This window comes from Camelina sativa, chromosome 12 (assembly GCF_030686135.1).
Source record: "Camelina sativa cultivar CO46 ecotype springtype chromosome 12, ASM3068613v1".
Classification (NCBI taxonomy): domain Eukaryota; kingdom Viridiplantae; phylum Streptophyta; class Magnoliopsida; order Brassicales; family Brassicaceae; genus Camelina; species Camelina sativa.
The window spans coordinates 630,455-646,329 of NC_141891.1; the positions used below are offsets into that span (position 1 = coordinate 630,455).

Below are 15,875 nucleotides of genomic sequence, written 5' to 3' on the forward strand. Positions count from 1 at the left end.
CATGAAGGATCATGTGGTACATAAAAAAAACACTCATATAGAAAATTTTGTGAGACTCACAATAATATGGACAAATATCACATATATAAGAAGCAATATCTTATGGTCTTATTCAAATTAAATACATGATAATTGACTAGGCATAAATAAACATAAATATTGGAATTTTCAGTTTTTCACCTACCTCTCTTACATGTATTTCTGTTTAATAATCATCATTATACAATGACCGAGAGAATATTTAAAACACATAAATCTAGTAAAGTAGAGTACTCATTTACGCCAATAAAAAGAGAGAGATTGAGAGAGAGTCTGTGCCTCTCCTCGTGTCTTCTTGCTCCGCCGTTGACAAAAAAAAAGGTGAACCCTTTTATACATTCTCCAGTCTCCGTTTTCATTTGTCTCTGCATTCATTGTTTATACTGAATTTGTATTAGTTATGATAGCCATAAAATTAGTGTGTTTTTATATTTTAAATCCATTTTTGTAAGGAAATGGTTCCATTGATGTTATTTTGGCTTTGAAGATGAGTTCTTGATTCTTTGCAAAGAAAGAAAAATTGCTGAATCCAAAAGATTTTGGCTTTTTTTTTCTTTATAGAGTTTGAATTGTTGTACTGTGCATTTCCAGAATAATATGGAAGTAGCTACTATTCAGAGGTTTCAGTGCTCATCATGGATTGATTTGAGGACTTTTGAAGGGAAGCCTCGTGGTTCTCTGAGGTATTCACTGAGATTTAACGAAGATAAAAGGCTTAAAGTTGTTTCTTTAGCTCTTGACAAGAGAAGGGACCATCGACTAAGATCTGTTTCTGATAACAACTCCTCAGGTTCTTCTCACAAAAAAGCATGAATCTTTCTATATGATTCGGTTGTATCTTGTTTTGATGACACAAGAGATGTGTTTCCTCCATCTTTATTTTTCTTTTAAATTTTTTTGTTGCAGTGTTGGAAACTGGAAGTCTTCTTCATTCTCCATCTGATGAAGAACAGATTTTGAAGGCAAGTTAATACTCTTCTGTGATTTCATCAAGACTTTTCAGTCTTTAGTGAAATGGTTTAGATGTTGTGTGCTATCTCTTCTACCTTTTTCTATCAACGTTTAATGTTGAAAATGGACTATATTAGCTTCTGCAGAGAAAAGCTGAAGAGGTTAAACCATATTTAAATGGACGATCTATTTATCTTGTTGGTCAGTTTCCTTGTCTCTTCCTTAATTTGCGTCTTGTTTTAGCTTCTCATGTATTCTGGTAGTTGAACAATTTCCTCGTGAATTTGTTAGGAATGATGGGTTCCGGGAAGACCACAGTGGGAAAGATTATGGCAGGAGCACTTGGTTATACATTGTTTGATAGGTATATACTTATCTGCCCATTTTCAAGTGTGTCTATTGAGCTTTAGATGAGCTTAAACATTGTTTTGTAAATGTCCCAGTGACACTTTGATCGAGCAAGCGATGAATGGAACTTCTGTTGCTGAGATATTTGAGCATTTCGGTGAGAGTGTTTTCAGAGAAAAAGAGGTTGGTGGTTCTTCCCCTAACATTTCTCTATAGTTGTAGATAGATTGTGTTACCAATAAATCCTGCTGCTAATTCTGCTGTGTTGAATTCTTCTTCGGTGCTTCTTTGATTATTCTTGCTGCTAATTTCACCACATGCTTTCTTTCTAGACCGAGGCACTAAAAAAGCTCTCTTTGACGTATCATCAAGTTGTTGTTTCGACCGGGGGAGGTGCTGTCATAAGACCCATCAATTGGTTCGTTTTCTTCTCAATAGTGATGTATAATGTGAAACTCAGATCATTTGGTAACAATGCCTCTTTATATTACCATTTGGTACACAGGAAGTATATGCATAAAGGTATTAGCATTTGGCTAGATGTTCCTTTAGAAGTCTTAGCGCATAGAATTGCTGCGGTAGGAACTGATTCAAGACCATTATTACATGATGATGAGTCAGAAGACATATACACAGCGGTAGTACTATTATTGTTAAGTTAACACAGGTTAAGCTTTTCTCAGTGGTTTTGATCATTTGTGACTTCTTATATAGGCTTTAAACCGTCTTTCAAAAATTTGGGATGGACGTGGTGAAGCATACAATAATGCCAACGCGAGAGTTTCCTTGGAGAGTATGGTCCTTTCCACTTTTCAGTTTCTGTAGCTTTACACAATCTCAGCCCCTACTGTTTTGTGACTAGTTTACTCGTATTGTTCAGATATTGCATTGAAGCTCGGTTATAAAAGCGTCTCAGATCTTACACCAACTGAAATCGCCATTGAGGTAAGTCTCAGAACGCCTCTGTTCCTATTCAGTTGTGTACATTGGAGTTTGTTTGTTTTGATTAGCTCTAACTGCACAATAATACATCATCAGGCCTTTGAGCACGTTCAGAGCTATTTAGACAACAAAGATGGTATAGCTAGACCCGATGGCCTCTAGTTCCACAATGACATGTGTCCCCGCAAAATCTCATCAAACGTGTTATCAGAGCTTAGTTGTGCCTAGTTTTGAGTGTTGTATATAAATGAATAATAATACTATATTTGATCACATTGTTTTCGTTTCCTCTTGGCCAAAAAAAAAGAAGAGGAAATTTGTATTTTATAATAAGAAGCCCTTGTGCAACAACTTCATCAGCTAGTCATCAAGAAAAGAGAAAGCCAGTTATGTGTAATAGACGACCAAACACTCTTCAATCAAAAGTGTATTTCTTGATTTACTTGTTCTTCCCATGTAAGAAGAGAACTTTCTATTCAACCAAAACAGAGTTACATAGGTCTTTAGCAGCACAAAATAAGCTTAAGCATCAAAGTTTTACAGGTGAAATGATGTCTACGCACCTTAACGCTAAAAACAAAAGACACAGTCATCCAACAAAATGATACAACAATACCAACAACCACCAACCGGTGAATTATACATTCATCAAACGGTAGGGGAGAGAGCATAGACCACTTTATATGACAAGGGAACTGTATGCACTGCGTCATGCCACTCGACCTTCCCCCAAATCTCTTCACCGTCGCGTCTTTCAAGCGCAATCACCGCGCACCAAATCTCCTTCTTCTTACATCCACTGGAAGTCACAATCTTGTCCCAGAAAACAGCCATCTTTCCACCATAATCCGCCATCCTCCCACCATATCTGGCAAACCTAGGCAGTCCTTTCAGACCCTTCAATGTTTTCCAGAGTCTTGCCTTACTGTCATACCAATTAAACTCTCCCTCGTAATAATAGTAAAGAACGTTCTCAACAACGCAATAAGACCACCAAACCCAACCCCCATCCATATCCCATGGCATCCTTCTCCATCTACCTTCCTTGGGGTTGTAAATCAAACCTCTAGAGTTTGCAAATAAGATCTCTCCATCAACCACTGCGCTTTTATGCACACTACAACCACCAATCTCTGCACCAGGGCTCAAGACAGGCTCCCAAGTTTGTCTTTTGGGATCGAAAACCTCCATCCAGTTAGATGCATTGCTGCAGTCTTTGCAGCCTCCTGTCATATATATCTTTCCATCAAGCAAATTGGCCGCTGGATAGTTCCTCTCTACCCGCATGCTTGGACCTTCGCCCCACGTGTGAGACTGACAGTCCAAGATCGAGACGCTAGAGGAATGTCCTACTTCTTGGTCGATGGGTCCGCCAATGTTGTAGATGTTAGAACCAACCGCAACGAGACCTGACCAGTGCACACCACGAGAATGGAGAACTGGGATTACCGCCAAAGCATACCCACTTGACTTCTTCTTCTTCTTCTTCTTCTTCTCGATGAGGTCCTCATCATTGGTTAGAGTTCGATTAGGTTTCAGGCAGAGAGTGAACCACTTAGGGTTAGGGTCATCATCTCCATCTTGTATACACACATAGAGACAAGACTCGGTTCGGTTTAAAGAGGACCGGATCTTGTAAAGCTCCGGTGATGCAATAAGCGAGCGGAAACTCTTGGAGACGAGGGAGAGAGTTGGATAATACAATCTCGGGACTCGTGCTAAGCAGCTCAGTACCAAATCATCGGGAAGTGAAGGATTTGGAGTCGTCGATTGCGGGAGTATAAGCGACGGCTTCTTCTTCTTCCTCCTCCTCTTCTTCTCTGGAGACGACATCGGCGAGAGAGAGAGACGAAATCGCCGTTGATCAACCTCCGGGGTTTTTTTGTTCTGAAGCGCGTGTGCTTAATTCGATTATTAAGAATTAAATTATGGGCCCAATTTAGAAATGGGTACCAAAATCATTTACGTTTTTAGTTTCTTAATGGGCCTTAAATCATAATTTCAACGTAAACTATAGAAACAATTTTAGGGTGAAATGCAACGAAGGAACTTTTGAAGCAAGGAAGCAAAAGCCTTTGCAAATTACAAAGAGTTTTGTAATAACAGATCTTACAAAGTATTCAACCAATGCAGTAAAAAAACTTGTAAGAAAATTTGGTTTATAGTAGTCAGTCTCACAACACGATATGTTCATGCTCCCCGACGCAATCTAAAAACTAATCTTCTTCTAAGCTGCGCCATTCATTCAAGATTCAGAATTGAGTTGATTAATCAAACAGTAGCAGAAAGAGCAGACACGAATTTATATTTCTCGGGGACTGTAAGCACAGCATCAAGCCACTCAACCTTCCCCAAAATCTCTCGACTCCCACGAATCTCTTGACTGCACACCAAATCACCTTATTCTTCTTATAGCCCCAAGAAGGAAGATACTTGTCCCAAAAGATCACCATCTTTCCACCATATTCAGCCATTTTGACTTTGACACCAACATGATCATCAAATTTGGGTAGTCCTATCAAACTCTTCAATTTAAACCAGCTTCCTACCTTAGGGTTGTACCATATGATTCCTTTATCGTAACAATAAAGAACGTTATCTACAACGCAATAACAAAGTGATTCCCATTCTAACTCAAAAGAAGTAAGCACACTTAAGGCTTCCCATCTATCTTCTTTTGGCATGTAAGCGAGACCCGCACATAAACGCGCAAACATAAATATATTTCCATCAATTACTGCGCTCTTGCGTGTATGAGTTACCCATCCATCTACAAGAGGGCACGACACAAGCTCCCAAGTTTGCTTTTTTGAGTCAAAAACCTCGATCCAGTTGGAGGACTTGCACTCTTCTTCACATCCTCCTGCTACGTATATCTTTCCATCAATAACATTGGAAACTGGATAAGACCGCTCCACCAGCATGCTTGGAGCCTCACACCAAGTATGAGACTTGCAGTCCAGGATCGAGACGGTAGACGAAGATTTTGCATCCCCGCCAATGTTGTAGATTTTGGAGCCAACCGCCACGAGATTGGACGAGTGCACAGGAGGAGATTCTAGAGATGGGATTGGAACCAAAAGATTTCTTCCCATTGACTTCTTCTGCTTCTTATGGGTCTGATCCGGTCTCCGGCAGAGGGTGAACCAAGTTGTGTTAAAGTCAGGAGGGAGCTTTAAGCACACATAGAGACAACTCTCGGTGCGGCCTAAGAGTGACCGAGTCTCGTAAAGCTCAGGTGAAGCAATGAGAGATCTAAAGCTCTTGGAGACGAGAGAGAGAATCGGGTAATACACTCTCGAGACGCGTGCGAAGATACTCAATAGCAAATCGTCAGGAAGTGACGAAATCGGGTACGCCTGAGCGGTCAACTTCTCCTTCTCAATCGGTGGCTCTTCGTCGTTCATGGCCACGGAAGATCTAGTTGACAACGACATCGGCAGTACGAAACTCGCCGTTAATCAAACTGTAATCTGATGAAACTCCGTGTGATCGGAGGTATTGTATTCATAAAATATATATAGTGTGATAAGGACAAATTTATATACCTATATCTACGTGGTGACTTGTGATGAAATAATTAGTTATCAGAAATCCTTTTGATTTTATTTTAATGAGCCTCAAAACATAAATTAGGTATTGGTTTAGGATTTAGAAATTTTTTTAATGACTTTATGTTTTTTAGGTATTGGTTTAGGATTTGTTTTTTCTAACATTGTAAAATCTTTCTATTTGATGAAAGAGTTTTTATGACTTTTGTTATGAAGTAAATGATATAAAATCCTAAACCAATAACATAAAATTTGAATTCATTAACAATCCAAGATTCTTTTGTTTTACTTGAATAACATAAAACTTTTAATGACTTTATAAAACTCTTACTCCAATAACACTAGATTTATCAAGATTTTAGATAAATTTTTACAAATCCACAACCAATAACACCAAATTTTTAAAGAGTTTTTAAAAGTCTTGATTGAATAACAACATATTTTACCTAATTTTTAAAGTCATTAAAATTCTTTCTAAATCCTAAACCAATACCTCCCCTTTAATATTGTAAAACACAAGTGTGATTATTCCATCACAAACACATGGCATTAGACTTGTGCATGTAGTGTTACAAAATCTTTGAAATGTTAACATTTGTCATTACCAAAACTACCAAAACTAATGGTTGTGTGACTCATGTGCTTTGTAATCCACCTATAAAGCACACGTCACATGTCTAATAAGATTAAGCCACATCATATTTTATTTTCTATTTTTAAAAAATAACTAAAAAATAATACAACAAAAATGCAAAACATTAGAAAAAAACCTAAATTTTCTTGAGTAACTGTCCTCCATGATCTCTGCAATTTCAAAATAAAACAACTGTAAAATTATAAAAAAACTTAACAATCATCCAGACCATTCTATTTTTTTACCAACCATGGACACCATCTTTGTTTCTTTTTTTTTTCTGCAAAACAAAAAGCCCTCAATGATTTTCACAATAGATCTTTACTCAACCCTTTAAATTCATCCAATAAGATGATATCATAGATGCTTGCTTTCCTCATATCGGGTAGAGAAAAAGACGGAGGCGTAAGGAATCTGAAGCAATTGACAAAAGCTCAAACTTTTTTACGGTAATAAATTCACGCAAACTTCGTCAACCAAAAAAAAAGCAATTACATAAGCTGAATTTATGGGTTTTCTAGCAGGTGCATCAACTAAACATGATGTTTTTTTCATTTACCGTAACAAGAATTGGTGAGTTTGGTAATGTAATTAATTATGTGTTATTTAAATGCCTACTAGAATTATCCGATCATGATAAACATAGATTTGACTGTAATTTGCATTACAGTATTTTCATTTTGTAATAGCGTAGCGATTTTTGTTTTTGCTATACTATTTGTGTATGTACGTTGATCTCTTGCAGGTGGAAAATTAACTGCTACATACATGCATAGCACAATGGTGTAGATGGAAAAGTGATGAGAGGTTTAGGAGATGCACATAATTCTTATATCTAAGCTTTTTCCCGTATAAGATACGGGTCTAATACTAGTGTATTATATATAAGGAGTTGTAGGAGAGTAATGCATAAGTTTTTTTAGATCAAAAAGACTCCCAAAATCTCTCTCTCGTGGCTCTCTCTCACTTTATTATTTATTGTTCTCTTTACATAATATTGCAAACACATATAAGTGTATTCTAGTTATAATTCACAACAAAGATATTTAACATTTTGGCTAGAGTTTTCCTGTCATATTAAATGAAAACACATAAAGCATAATCATTTGTTTATAAGATGCAAGCAAACACGCAGGAAAAACAAATTCTTTGCAAATGAAGAGAAATAAAACAAGGAGTTCAACAATTTTATATGTAGGCAAGGAACTTCTGAAGCTGAACTGCTTCTCTTTGTTTACCATGAATGATTCAGTCTGAAGATGAACTGCATAAATAAATAAATAAAACTTTGTTAGATCAAAAGATGTAAGAAGCGTTATCTTCTTTCCTAAGATGGTAAAATGAAAACACAAAAAAAGCCAAACTCATTTGTTTATAGGAGGATTGCAAAGAGGCAAGGAAGCAAAAGCCTTTGCAAATTACAAAGAGTTTTGTAATAACTACCCAACCAAACTCTCTTCAAGAGTTCCACCCTCTTAAGTCTTAACAGATCTTCCTAAACAAAGCCAGTAACTTGTAAGAAATTTGGTTTATAGTCACACAACACGAAATATTCTTGCTGCCCGGCGCAACCTAAAAACTAATCTTTCTACCTGCGCCATTCAAGATTCACAAACTGAGTCGATTATCACAGAGTAGCAGAAAGAGCACATACGAATTGATAAGACTTGGGGACTTTAAGCACAGGATTAAGCCACTCGACCTTCCCCCAAATCTCTTGATTGTTTGGTCTTTCAAGCGCAATTACAGCACACCAAATCACCTTGTTCTTATAGCCACTGTTCTTATAGCCCCTAGAAGGAACATACCGGTCCCACAAAACCACCATTTTCCCACCATAGTCCGCCAATTTAATACGACTATAATCAGCAGCAGACACAGTTTCAGATATCCAACCCTTCAAATTTAACCAGTCACCTATCTTAGGGTTGTACCATTTGATCCCATCTTGATTACTATAACAATATAGAACGTTACCTACCACGCAATAATAAAACCATTGCCATCCTACATCAAAATTAGTCATGGCACCTAAGCGTTGCCATTTATCTTCTTTTGGCTTGTAAGCCACACCCAAACCCTTACTCCCAAACATAAATATTTCTCCATCAATTACTGCGCTCCTGTTCATACCACTACCGCATCTCTCTACAAGAGGGCACGACACAAGTTCCCAAGTTTGCTTTTTCAAATCGAAAACCTCCATCCACATGGACGAATTGTAATCTTCTTCACATCCTCCTGCTACATATATCTTTCCATCAACAACACTGGAAAGTGGATAAGACCGCTCCACCAGCATGCTTGGAGCCTCACACCAAGTATGAGACTTGCAGTCGAGAATCGAGACGGTAGACGAAGGCGCATCGTCGACATATCCGCCAATGTTGTAGATATTAGAACCAACCGCCAAGAGATTAGACGAGTGCACAGGACGAGATTGCAAAGATGGGATTGGGATCAAAAGATGATTTCCACTTGACTGGCAGAGAATGAACCAAGTTGTGTTAAACTCAGGAGGGAGCCTTAAGCACACGTAGAGAAAACTCTCGGTACGACCTAAGAGTGATCTAGTCTCGTAAAGCTCCGGTGAAGAAAGGAGTGAGCGGAAACTCTTGGATACGAGGGAGAGAGTCGGGTAATGCAGTCTGGAGATGCGTGCCAAACAATTCAAAACCAAATCATCGGGAAGTGGCAGAATCGGGTACGCCTCGGAGGTCTTCCTCTTCTTATTCTTCTTCTCAATCGGTGGCTCTTCGCCGTTCATGGCCATGGAACTGCGGCAGTACAAAATTCTCCGTTGATCAAACTCCCGGAGCTCTCTTGCCTGTGGGAACTTTAGGGTTTTTCACTCGAATTCTAGAGCGGGAACTTAATGGGCCACAGCCCATTACATTTTTTACATCTCTATAACCTTTGCAAATTAGTATGAATCTAAAATCTTCCTTAAACTATTCTGTTAGTGACACTACATCCGGTCGCTATCGATACTACTAATGTCTAATGTGCGTTCATTTTAGATTTGTGGGCTCTATTTACAAATTAGTTATCAGAATCCTTTTGATTTTATCTTAACAAGTCTCAATAACATAAATTTGGGAACAATTACGTGAGAAGAACTTTTGTTGATCAACCTGCTCGTTTTTTAACCTCACTTCACCACCGAATTTTCTGAATTATGGGCCCAATTTACAATTATGTATTTTACATTTAGTTTCTTAATGGGCCTCAAATCATAAATTTAACGTAAACTATAGAAAACAGTTTATGTAGGCAAGGAACTTCCGGAGCTGAACTGCTGCTTCTGTGTTTACTCTTACCATGAATGATTCCGTCTGAATGCTTCTGTGTTAGATCAAAAGCTGTAATAAGCGTTCATCTTTCTTACCTATGATGGTAAATGAAAACACAAAAAGCCATACTCAATTTGTTTATAGGAGGATCGTAAGAGGCAAGCAAAGCCTTACCAAACTCTCTTCAAAGAGTCTAACAGATCTTCCTAAGAATGTAACCAAAGCAGTAAGTAACTTGTAAGAAATTTGGTTTATAGTCTCACAACACGAAACATTCATGCTGCCCGACGCAACCTAAAAACTAATCTTTCTACCTGCGCCATATTCAAGATTCACAAACTGAGTCGATTCATCACAGAGTAGCAGAAAGAGCACACACGAATTGATATTTCTTGGGGACTTGAAGCACAGCATCAAGCCACTCAACCTTCCCCCAAATCTCTTGATTGTTTGGTCTTTCAAGCACAATTGCCGCACACCAAATCATCTTGTCCGTATAGCCACTACAAGGAACAGACTTGTCCCACAGAATCACCATCTTTCCACCATAATCCACCAATTTAACACGACTATAATCAGCAAACTTGGGTAGTCCTACCAAACCCTTCAAATTTGACCAGTCACCTATCTTAGGGTCGTACCATTTGATTCCATCTTGATTACTATAAGAATATAGAACGTTATCTACCACGCAATGAGAAAAGTATCCCCATCCTAAAGCCAAATTAGTCATAGCACCTATGCCTTGCCATTTATCTTCTTTTGGCTTGTAAGCCACACCAACCAAACCCTTATTCCCAAACATAAATATTTCTCCGTCAATTACTGCGCTCCTGTTCATACCACCATCCCATCTCTCTACAAGAGGGCTCGACACAAACTCCCAAGTTTGCTTTTTCAAATCGAAAACCTCCATCCATTTGGAGCCTGGATAAGCCCGCTCTACCTGCTGAGCCTGTATAAGCCCGCTCCAGCATGCTCCACCAGCATGCTCCACCTCCATCCATATGTCACATCCTCCTGCTACATATATCTTTCCATCAACAAGACTGGAAACTGGATAAGCCCGCTCCACCAGCATGCTTGGAGCCTCACACCAAGTATGAGACTTGCAGTCGAGAATTGAGACGGTAGACAAAGACACATCGTTGATATGTCCGCCAAAGTTGTAGATACTAGAGCCAACCGCCAAGAGACCGGACGAGTTCACAGGATGAGATTGCAGAGATGGGATTGGGATTAAAAGATTTTCACTTGACTTCTTCTTCTTATTCTTCTTCTTCTTCTTCTTCTTCTTCTTCTTGTGGGCGTGATCTGGTCTCCGGCAGAGAGTGAACCAAGTTGTCTTAAAGTCAGGAGGGAGCCTTAAGCACACATAGAGACAACTCTCGGTGCGGCCTAAGAGCGATCTAGTCTCGTAAAGCTCCGGTGAAGAAAGGAGTGAGGGGAAACTCTGGGATACGAGTGAGAGAGTTGGGTAATACAATCTAGAGACGCGTGCTAAACAACTCAATACCAAATCATCGGGAAGTGGCAGAATCGGGTACGCCTCAGAGGTATCCTTCTTCTTATCAATCGGTGGCTCTTCGCCGTTCATGGCCACGGAAGATCTAGTTGACAACGACATCGGCAGTACGAAAATCGCCGTTGATCAAACTGCTGGTACTCTCTCCCCCCTGTGGCTGTGAGAATTTTAGGGTTTTCTTTCACTCGGGAACTTAATGGGCCTCTCAGCCCATACATTTTTAATTCTTAAAACTATTAATCTAAAACTATTCTATTAGTGACTAGACTATCGATTCTACTACATTAGACTTGTGGGGGATCTATTTAGTTAATCCTTTTGATTTTATCAAAAAAATAAGCCCTCAATAACATAAATTTGGGAACAATTACATGAGAAGAACTGTTGTGGCAAAGATATTTGAGCATTTTGGTTTACAGTTTTCCTGTGATAATACTAAATGAAAACACATAAAATCATAATCATTTGGTTTATAAGATTGTAAAGCAAGCACGCAAGCAAAGCAAAGCCTTTGCAAATGAAACGAAATAAAACAAAAGAGTTGTGTAAACTAGTCTCGACCAAACTCTCTTCAAATGTAAATAAAAACAAGGGTGCATCTTGTTTTACAGTTCTCCTGCAAATGTAAATAACATTCCAGATCAACCAAGACAATTATGCTAGGATTTTAAACATTAGCAGACCGATGCAAACTAAACTAATCTCCTACCTGCAACATTCAAGATTCACTACCGAGTCAATTCATCAAACAGTAGCAGCACGAGCACACACAAGTTCATAAGACGCAGGGAGTGTAAGCACATCATCAAACCACTCAACCTTGCCAAAAATCTCTTCATTGTAGCAGCGCCTTCCAAGTTTGATCACCGCACACCAAATCACCTTCTTCTTATAGCCACTAGAAGGCAAATACATGTCCCAAAAAACAGCCATCTTTCCACCATAATCGGCCAATGTAACGCAACTATAGCCAGGAAACTTAGGCAAACCTTCTAAACCTTTCAACTTCATCCAGCGTCCAATCTTAGAGTCATACAATTTGATTCCATCTAATATAGTATAAGAATATAGTACATTATCAATCACGCAATAAGTAAAACGTAGCCATCCTAAATCCAAATAAGTCACTTCTCCTATTGCTTCCCATCTATCTAATCTTGGGTTGTAAGCCACACCCTTAGACCCAAACAAACAGATAGCTTCATCAATCACTGCGCTCTTGCGTATACTAGTTTCACACCTATCTGCGTAAGGGTTCAACACAGACTCCCAAGTTCGTGTTTTTAGATCGAAAGCTTCCATCCAATTAGAGGGATCAGACTCTTTGCAGCCTCCTGCAACATATATCTTCCCATCAATGACGTTGGCCGCAGGGATATTACGCTCCACAAGCATGCTTGGAGCTTCGCGCCACGTGTGAGACTTGCAGTCCAAAACGGAGATGCTAGAGGAGTACTCTTTGTAGATGGATCCGCCAATGTTGTAAATATCAGAACCAACGGAAACGAGACCCGAGCAGTGTGCAGGAGGAGAATTGGGGATTGAGATTGCGGCCATAACATGACCACTTGACTTCTTCTTCTTCTTGATGTTGTTGGTTAAGGTTGGATTAGGTTTTCGGCAGAGAGTGAACCACCGAGTGTGAGGGTTTGAGGGGAAGCTTAAGCAGAGATAGAGACAACTCTCGGTGCGGCCTAAGAATGAACGAGTCTCGTAGAGGTCCGGTGAAGCAAGGAGAGATCGAAAGCTCTTGGAGACGAGAGAGAGGATCCGGTAGTCCAATCTCGAGACGCGTGCGAAGATACTTATAAGTAAATCATCAGGAAGCGAGGAAATCTGGGTTGATTGCGGTGTCGGTTATAGCACCGTTGACGACGTCGTCGTTGTCTTCTTCTTCTTAACCGGTGACGACATTAGCGATAATGAATTGTCGACGGCGGAGAAACAAAAGTCAAAGAGGATTTTAGGGATTTTGACTTCTCCAGTGTAATGGACTTTGTTAATCCTTTTTTACTGATTCTTAATGCCTTAATGGGCCTCAATGGAGACTCAATACATCAAAATTCAATAGGCTGTTAAAAAACCAAACCGCAATAATCTAAAATTCGGTTCCGGTTTTTTCTTTTTAGATGTAAACCAAAACATTTAATGGTGTACTTTGAATATTATAATTCATTAATCACTGATATCCTCTGTTGATGATGGTGATGTTTTGCAACCGTTGCATCCAAATTATTAAAAAAAGGGAATTAGGAGTATCTTTCCAACTTTCAAAATTATTTCCTTTTTTACTTTCTTTCCGTTGGAATAGTGCAAACCGACCTCAACATAAGACAGTTGTGTGTGTCTTAGTGTCTATATAACTCAGAGCAGAGTAGAGAGACGAAGACACACATCGATTGTCATTCTTCTTCGTCTACTACTACTTTGATCTATCTAAATTCAATATGTTTCGTAACTTGCGACTAAACTCCATGGATCTATATCTGATAAAGCAACTTGCTATTAGGGACTATTGTACCACATTGTTACTTGCAAATCTGTTCTCTAAAAGGTTAATTCTCTTTTGTTTCCTCTTTCGTTTTTCTGCTTTTACGAATTCTTTTGTTCAATATTTTTACCATATTCGTATGTCTTATTCTCATGCGTTGTTTTCCTCTATTTGATTTTGGTTTATCACATTGGAAAGAAATTAAAGAAAGAAAACAATTGCAAAATATCTTATAATACTGATTTTGTTTTCTTCTTTTCTTCGCAGGTTATACATACAAAGCGTGTTACTGCTCTTCTCCGAGAATCCGACTTTCTTCAAAACTCGCCGCGGGCTCCCGACGAGATTGGTGTTGTTGAGAGAGTCCACAAAAAAAAAAAGGCGCCACCGAGTCCGAGTCAAACACAAACAACGCTTATTGGATTTCCGGCTCACTACCCAGCTAATCAAAAAGCGCTATTCGGAAGTGTGCTTCAACAAATCATCATTATCCCTTCCAGTTCCAGGTAATTGTTCTTTTCTCCCTTTTTTTTTTAACTTCTAAGAGATTAATATTAGATTTATTTGAAACTTAATGTTCCCCAAAATTAATTAGAAAACTACAACATAAATTTATCTTCTTAGTTCCTTGTTTAGAAACTTTTTGGATATTTTTATAACTTTGAAGTTCAGAAATTTTTAATAACTTTTGAAGTAAGTTTTATTATATAGTAATTAAAAATAAAATTAAAAACTTTAAACCTAAATACTAAACTAGAAACAAATAACACTTCGATAAACTAACTGGATTTTTTGGATGCAGTAATCGTTAGACATTCCACAAATCCTACTTGTTTCCGTTTTGTTTATGTTTTATTTAGTATTTTAAGTTTAGGGTTTTAAATCATATTAAAAACTAAAATTTAAACTTAAATACTAAATTACAAACAAATAACACTTTGGTTGACTAACTGGATTTTGGATGCAGTAATCGTTAGACATTCCACAAGTCCGACTTGTTTCCGTTTTGTTTATGTTTTATTTAGTATTTTAAGTTTATGGTTTTAAATCATATTAAAAACTAAAAACTAAAATTTAAACTTAAATACTAAATTACAAACAAATAACACTTTGGTTGACTAACTGCATTTTGGATGCAGTAATCGTTAGACATTCCACAAGTCCGACTTGTTTCCGTTTTGTTTATGTTTTATTTAGTATTTTAAGTTTATGGTTTTAAATCATATTAAAAACTAAAAACTAAAATTTAAACTTAAATACTAAATTACAAACAAATAACACTTTGGTTGACTAACTCAATTTTGGATGCAGTAATCGTTAGACATTCCACAAGTCCGACTTGTTTCCGTTTTGTTTATGTTTTATTTAGTATTTTAAGTTTATGGTTTTAAATCATATTAAAAACTAAAAACTAAAATTTAAACTTAAATACTAAATTACAAACAAATAACACTTTGGTTGACTAACTCAATTTTGGATGCAGTAATCGTTAGACATTCCACAAGTCCGACTTGTTTCCGTTTTGTTTATGTTTTATTTAGTATTTTAAGTTTATGGTTTTAAATCATATTAAAAACTAAAAACTAAAATTTAAACTTAAATACTAAATTACAAACAAATAACACTTTGGTTGACTAACTGCATTTTGGATGCAGTAATCGTTAGACATTCCACAAGTCCGACTTGTTTCCGTTTTGTTTATGTTTTATTTAGTATTTTAAGTTTATGGTTTTAAATCATATTAAAAACTAAAAACTAAAATTTAAACTTAAATACTAAATTACAAACAAATAACACTTTGGTTGACTAACTGCATTTTGGATGCAGTAATCGTTAGACATTCCACAAGTCCGACTTGTTTCCGTTTTGTTTATGTTTTATTTAGTATTTTAAGTTTATGGTTTTAAATCATATTAAAAACTAAAAACTAAAATTTAAACTTAAATACTAAATTACAAACAAATAAAACTTTGGTTGACTAACTGCATTTTGGATGCAGTAATCGTTAGACATTCCACAAGTCCGACTTGTTTCCGTTTTGTTTATGTTTTATTTAGTATTTTAAGTTTATGGTTTTAAATCATATTAAAAACTAAAAACT

The 15,875-nt window shown here is 37.4% G+C and overlaps 3 protein-coding genes and 3 pseudogenes across 7 annotated transcripts; 1 reads left to right on the top strand and 5 right to left on the bottom strand.

The window, feature by feature from the left end:
• The first annotated feature begins 111 nt into the window (after nucleotides 1–111).
• LOC104729268 (shikimate kinase 2, chloroplastic) lies at nucleotides 112–2,722 on the top strand. Of its 2 annotated transcripts, none has more exons than XM_010448200.3 (11): nucleotides 112–360; nucleotides 631–829; nucleotides 946–1,001; nucleotides 1,137–1,191; nucleotides 1,282–1,354; nucleotides 1,434–1,521; nucleotides 1,671–1,756; nucleotides 1,844–1,976; nucleotides 2,053–2,131; nucleotides 2,219–2,283; nucleotides 2,377–2,722. In XM_010448200.3, exons 1-11 carry the CDS (start codon nucleotides 226–228, stop codon nucleotides 2,440–2,442), a joined length of 1,035 nt encoding a protein of 344 aa, XP_010446502.1. In that variant the 5' UTR covers nucleotides 112–225; the 3' UTR covers nucleotides 2,443–2,722. The 2 variants fall into 2 exon arrangements, with proteins under 2 accessions (XP_010446502.1, XP_010446501.1); XM_010448199.3 differs by having other exon boundaries at nucleotides 216–360; nucleotides 1,128–1,191.
• A 15-nt stretch (nucleotides 2,723–2,737) lies between these two features.
• LOC104729269 (F-box/kelch-repeat protein At4g39550 pseudogene) lies at nucleotides 2,738–4,172 on the bottom strand (annotated as a pseudogene). Its single transcript, XR_015574542.1, has one exon. The product of XR_015574542.1 is annotated as an F-box/kelch-repeat protein At4g39550 pseudogene (transcript).
• A 107-nt stretch (nucleotides 4,173–4,279) lies between these two features.
• Nucleotides 4,280–5,874, bottom strand: LOC104729270 (F-box/kelch-repeat protein At4g39560 pseudogene; annotated as a pseudogene).
• Nucleotides 5,875–7,475: 1,601 nt separating this feature from the next.
• LOC104733085 (F-box/kelch-repeat protein At4g39560-like) lies at nucleotides 7,476–9,302 on the bottom strand. Of its 2 annotated transcripts, XM_087478783.1 has the most exons (2): nucleotides 8,120–9,302; nucleotides 7,476–7,729 (listed from the first exon to the last, which is right to left on the bottom strand). In XM_087478783.1, exons 1-2 carry the CDS (start codon nucleotides 9,236–9,238, stop codon nucleotides 7,700–7,702), a joined length of 1,149 nt encoding a protein of 382 aa, XP_087334909.1. In that variant the 5' UTR covers nucleotides 9,239–9,302; the 3' UTR covers nucleotides 7,476–7,699. The 2 variants fall into 2 exon arrangements, with proteins under 2 accessions (XP_087334909.1, XP_019088991.1); XM_019233446.2 differs by lacking the exon at nucleotides 7,476–7,729 and having other exon boundaries at nucleotides 7,864–9,302.
• Nucleotides 9,303–9,828: 526 nt separating this feature from the next.
• Nucleotides 9,829–11,535, bottom strand: LOC104729272 (F-box/kelch-repeat protein At4g39550). Its single transcript, XM_010448204.3, has one exon. The coding sequence runs from the start codon at nucleotides 11,383–11,385 to the stop codon at nucleotides 10,111–10,113; it is 1,275 nt and encodes a 424-aa protein (XP_010446506.1). The 5' UTR covers nucleotides 11,386–11,535; the 3' UTR covers nucleotides 9,829–10,110.
• Nucleotides 11,536–11,824: 289 nt separating this feature from the next.
• On the bottom strand, nucleotides 11,825–13,328 carry LOC104729273 (F-box/kelch-repeat protein At5g49000 pseudogene; annotated as a pseudogene). The gene is made up of 2 exons (XR_015574769.1): nucleotides 11,993–13,328; nucleotides 11,825–11,899 (listed from the first exon to the last, which is right to left on the bottom strand). The product of XR_015574769.1 is annotated as an F-box/kelch-repeat protein At5g49000 pseudogene (transcript).
• Between the last annotated feature and the right edge of the window lie 2,547 nt (nucleotides 13,329–15,875).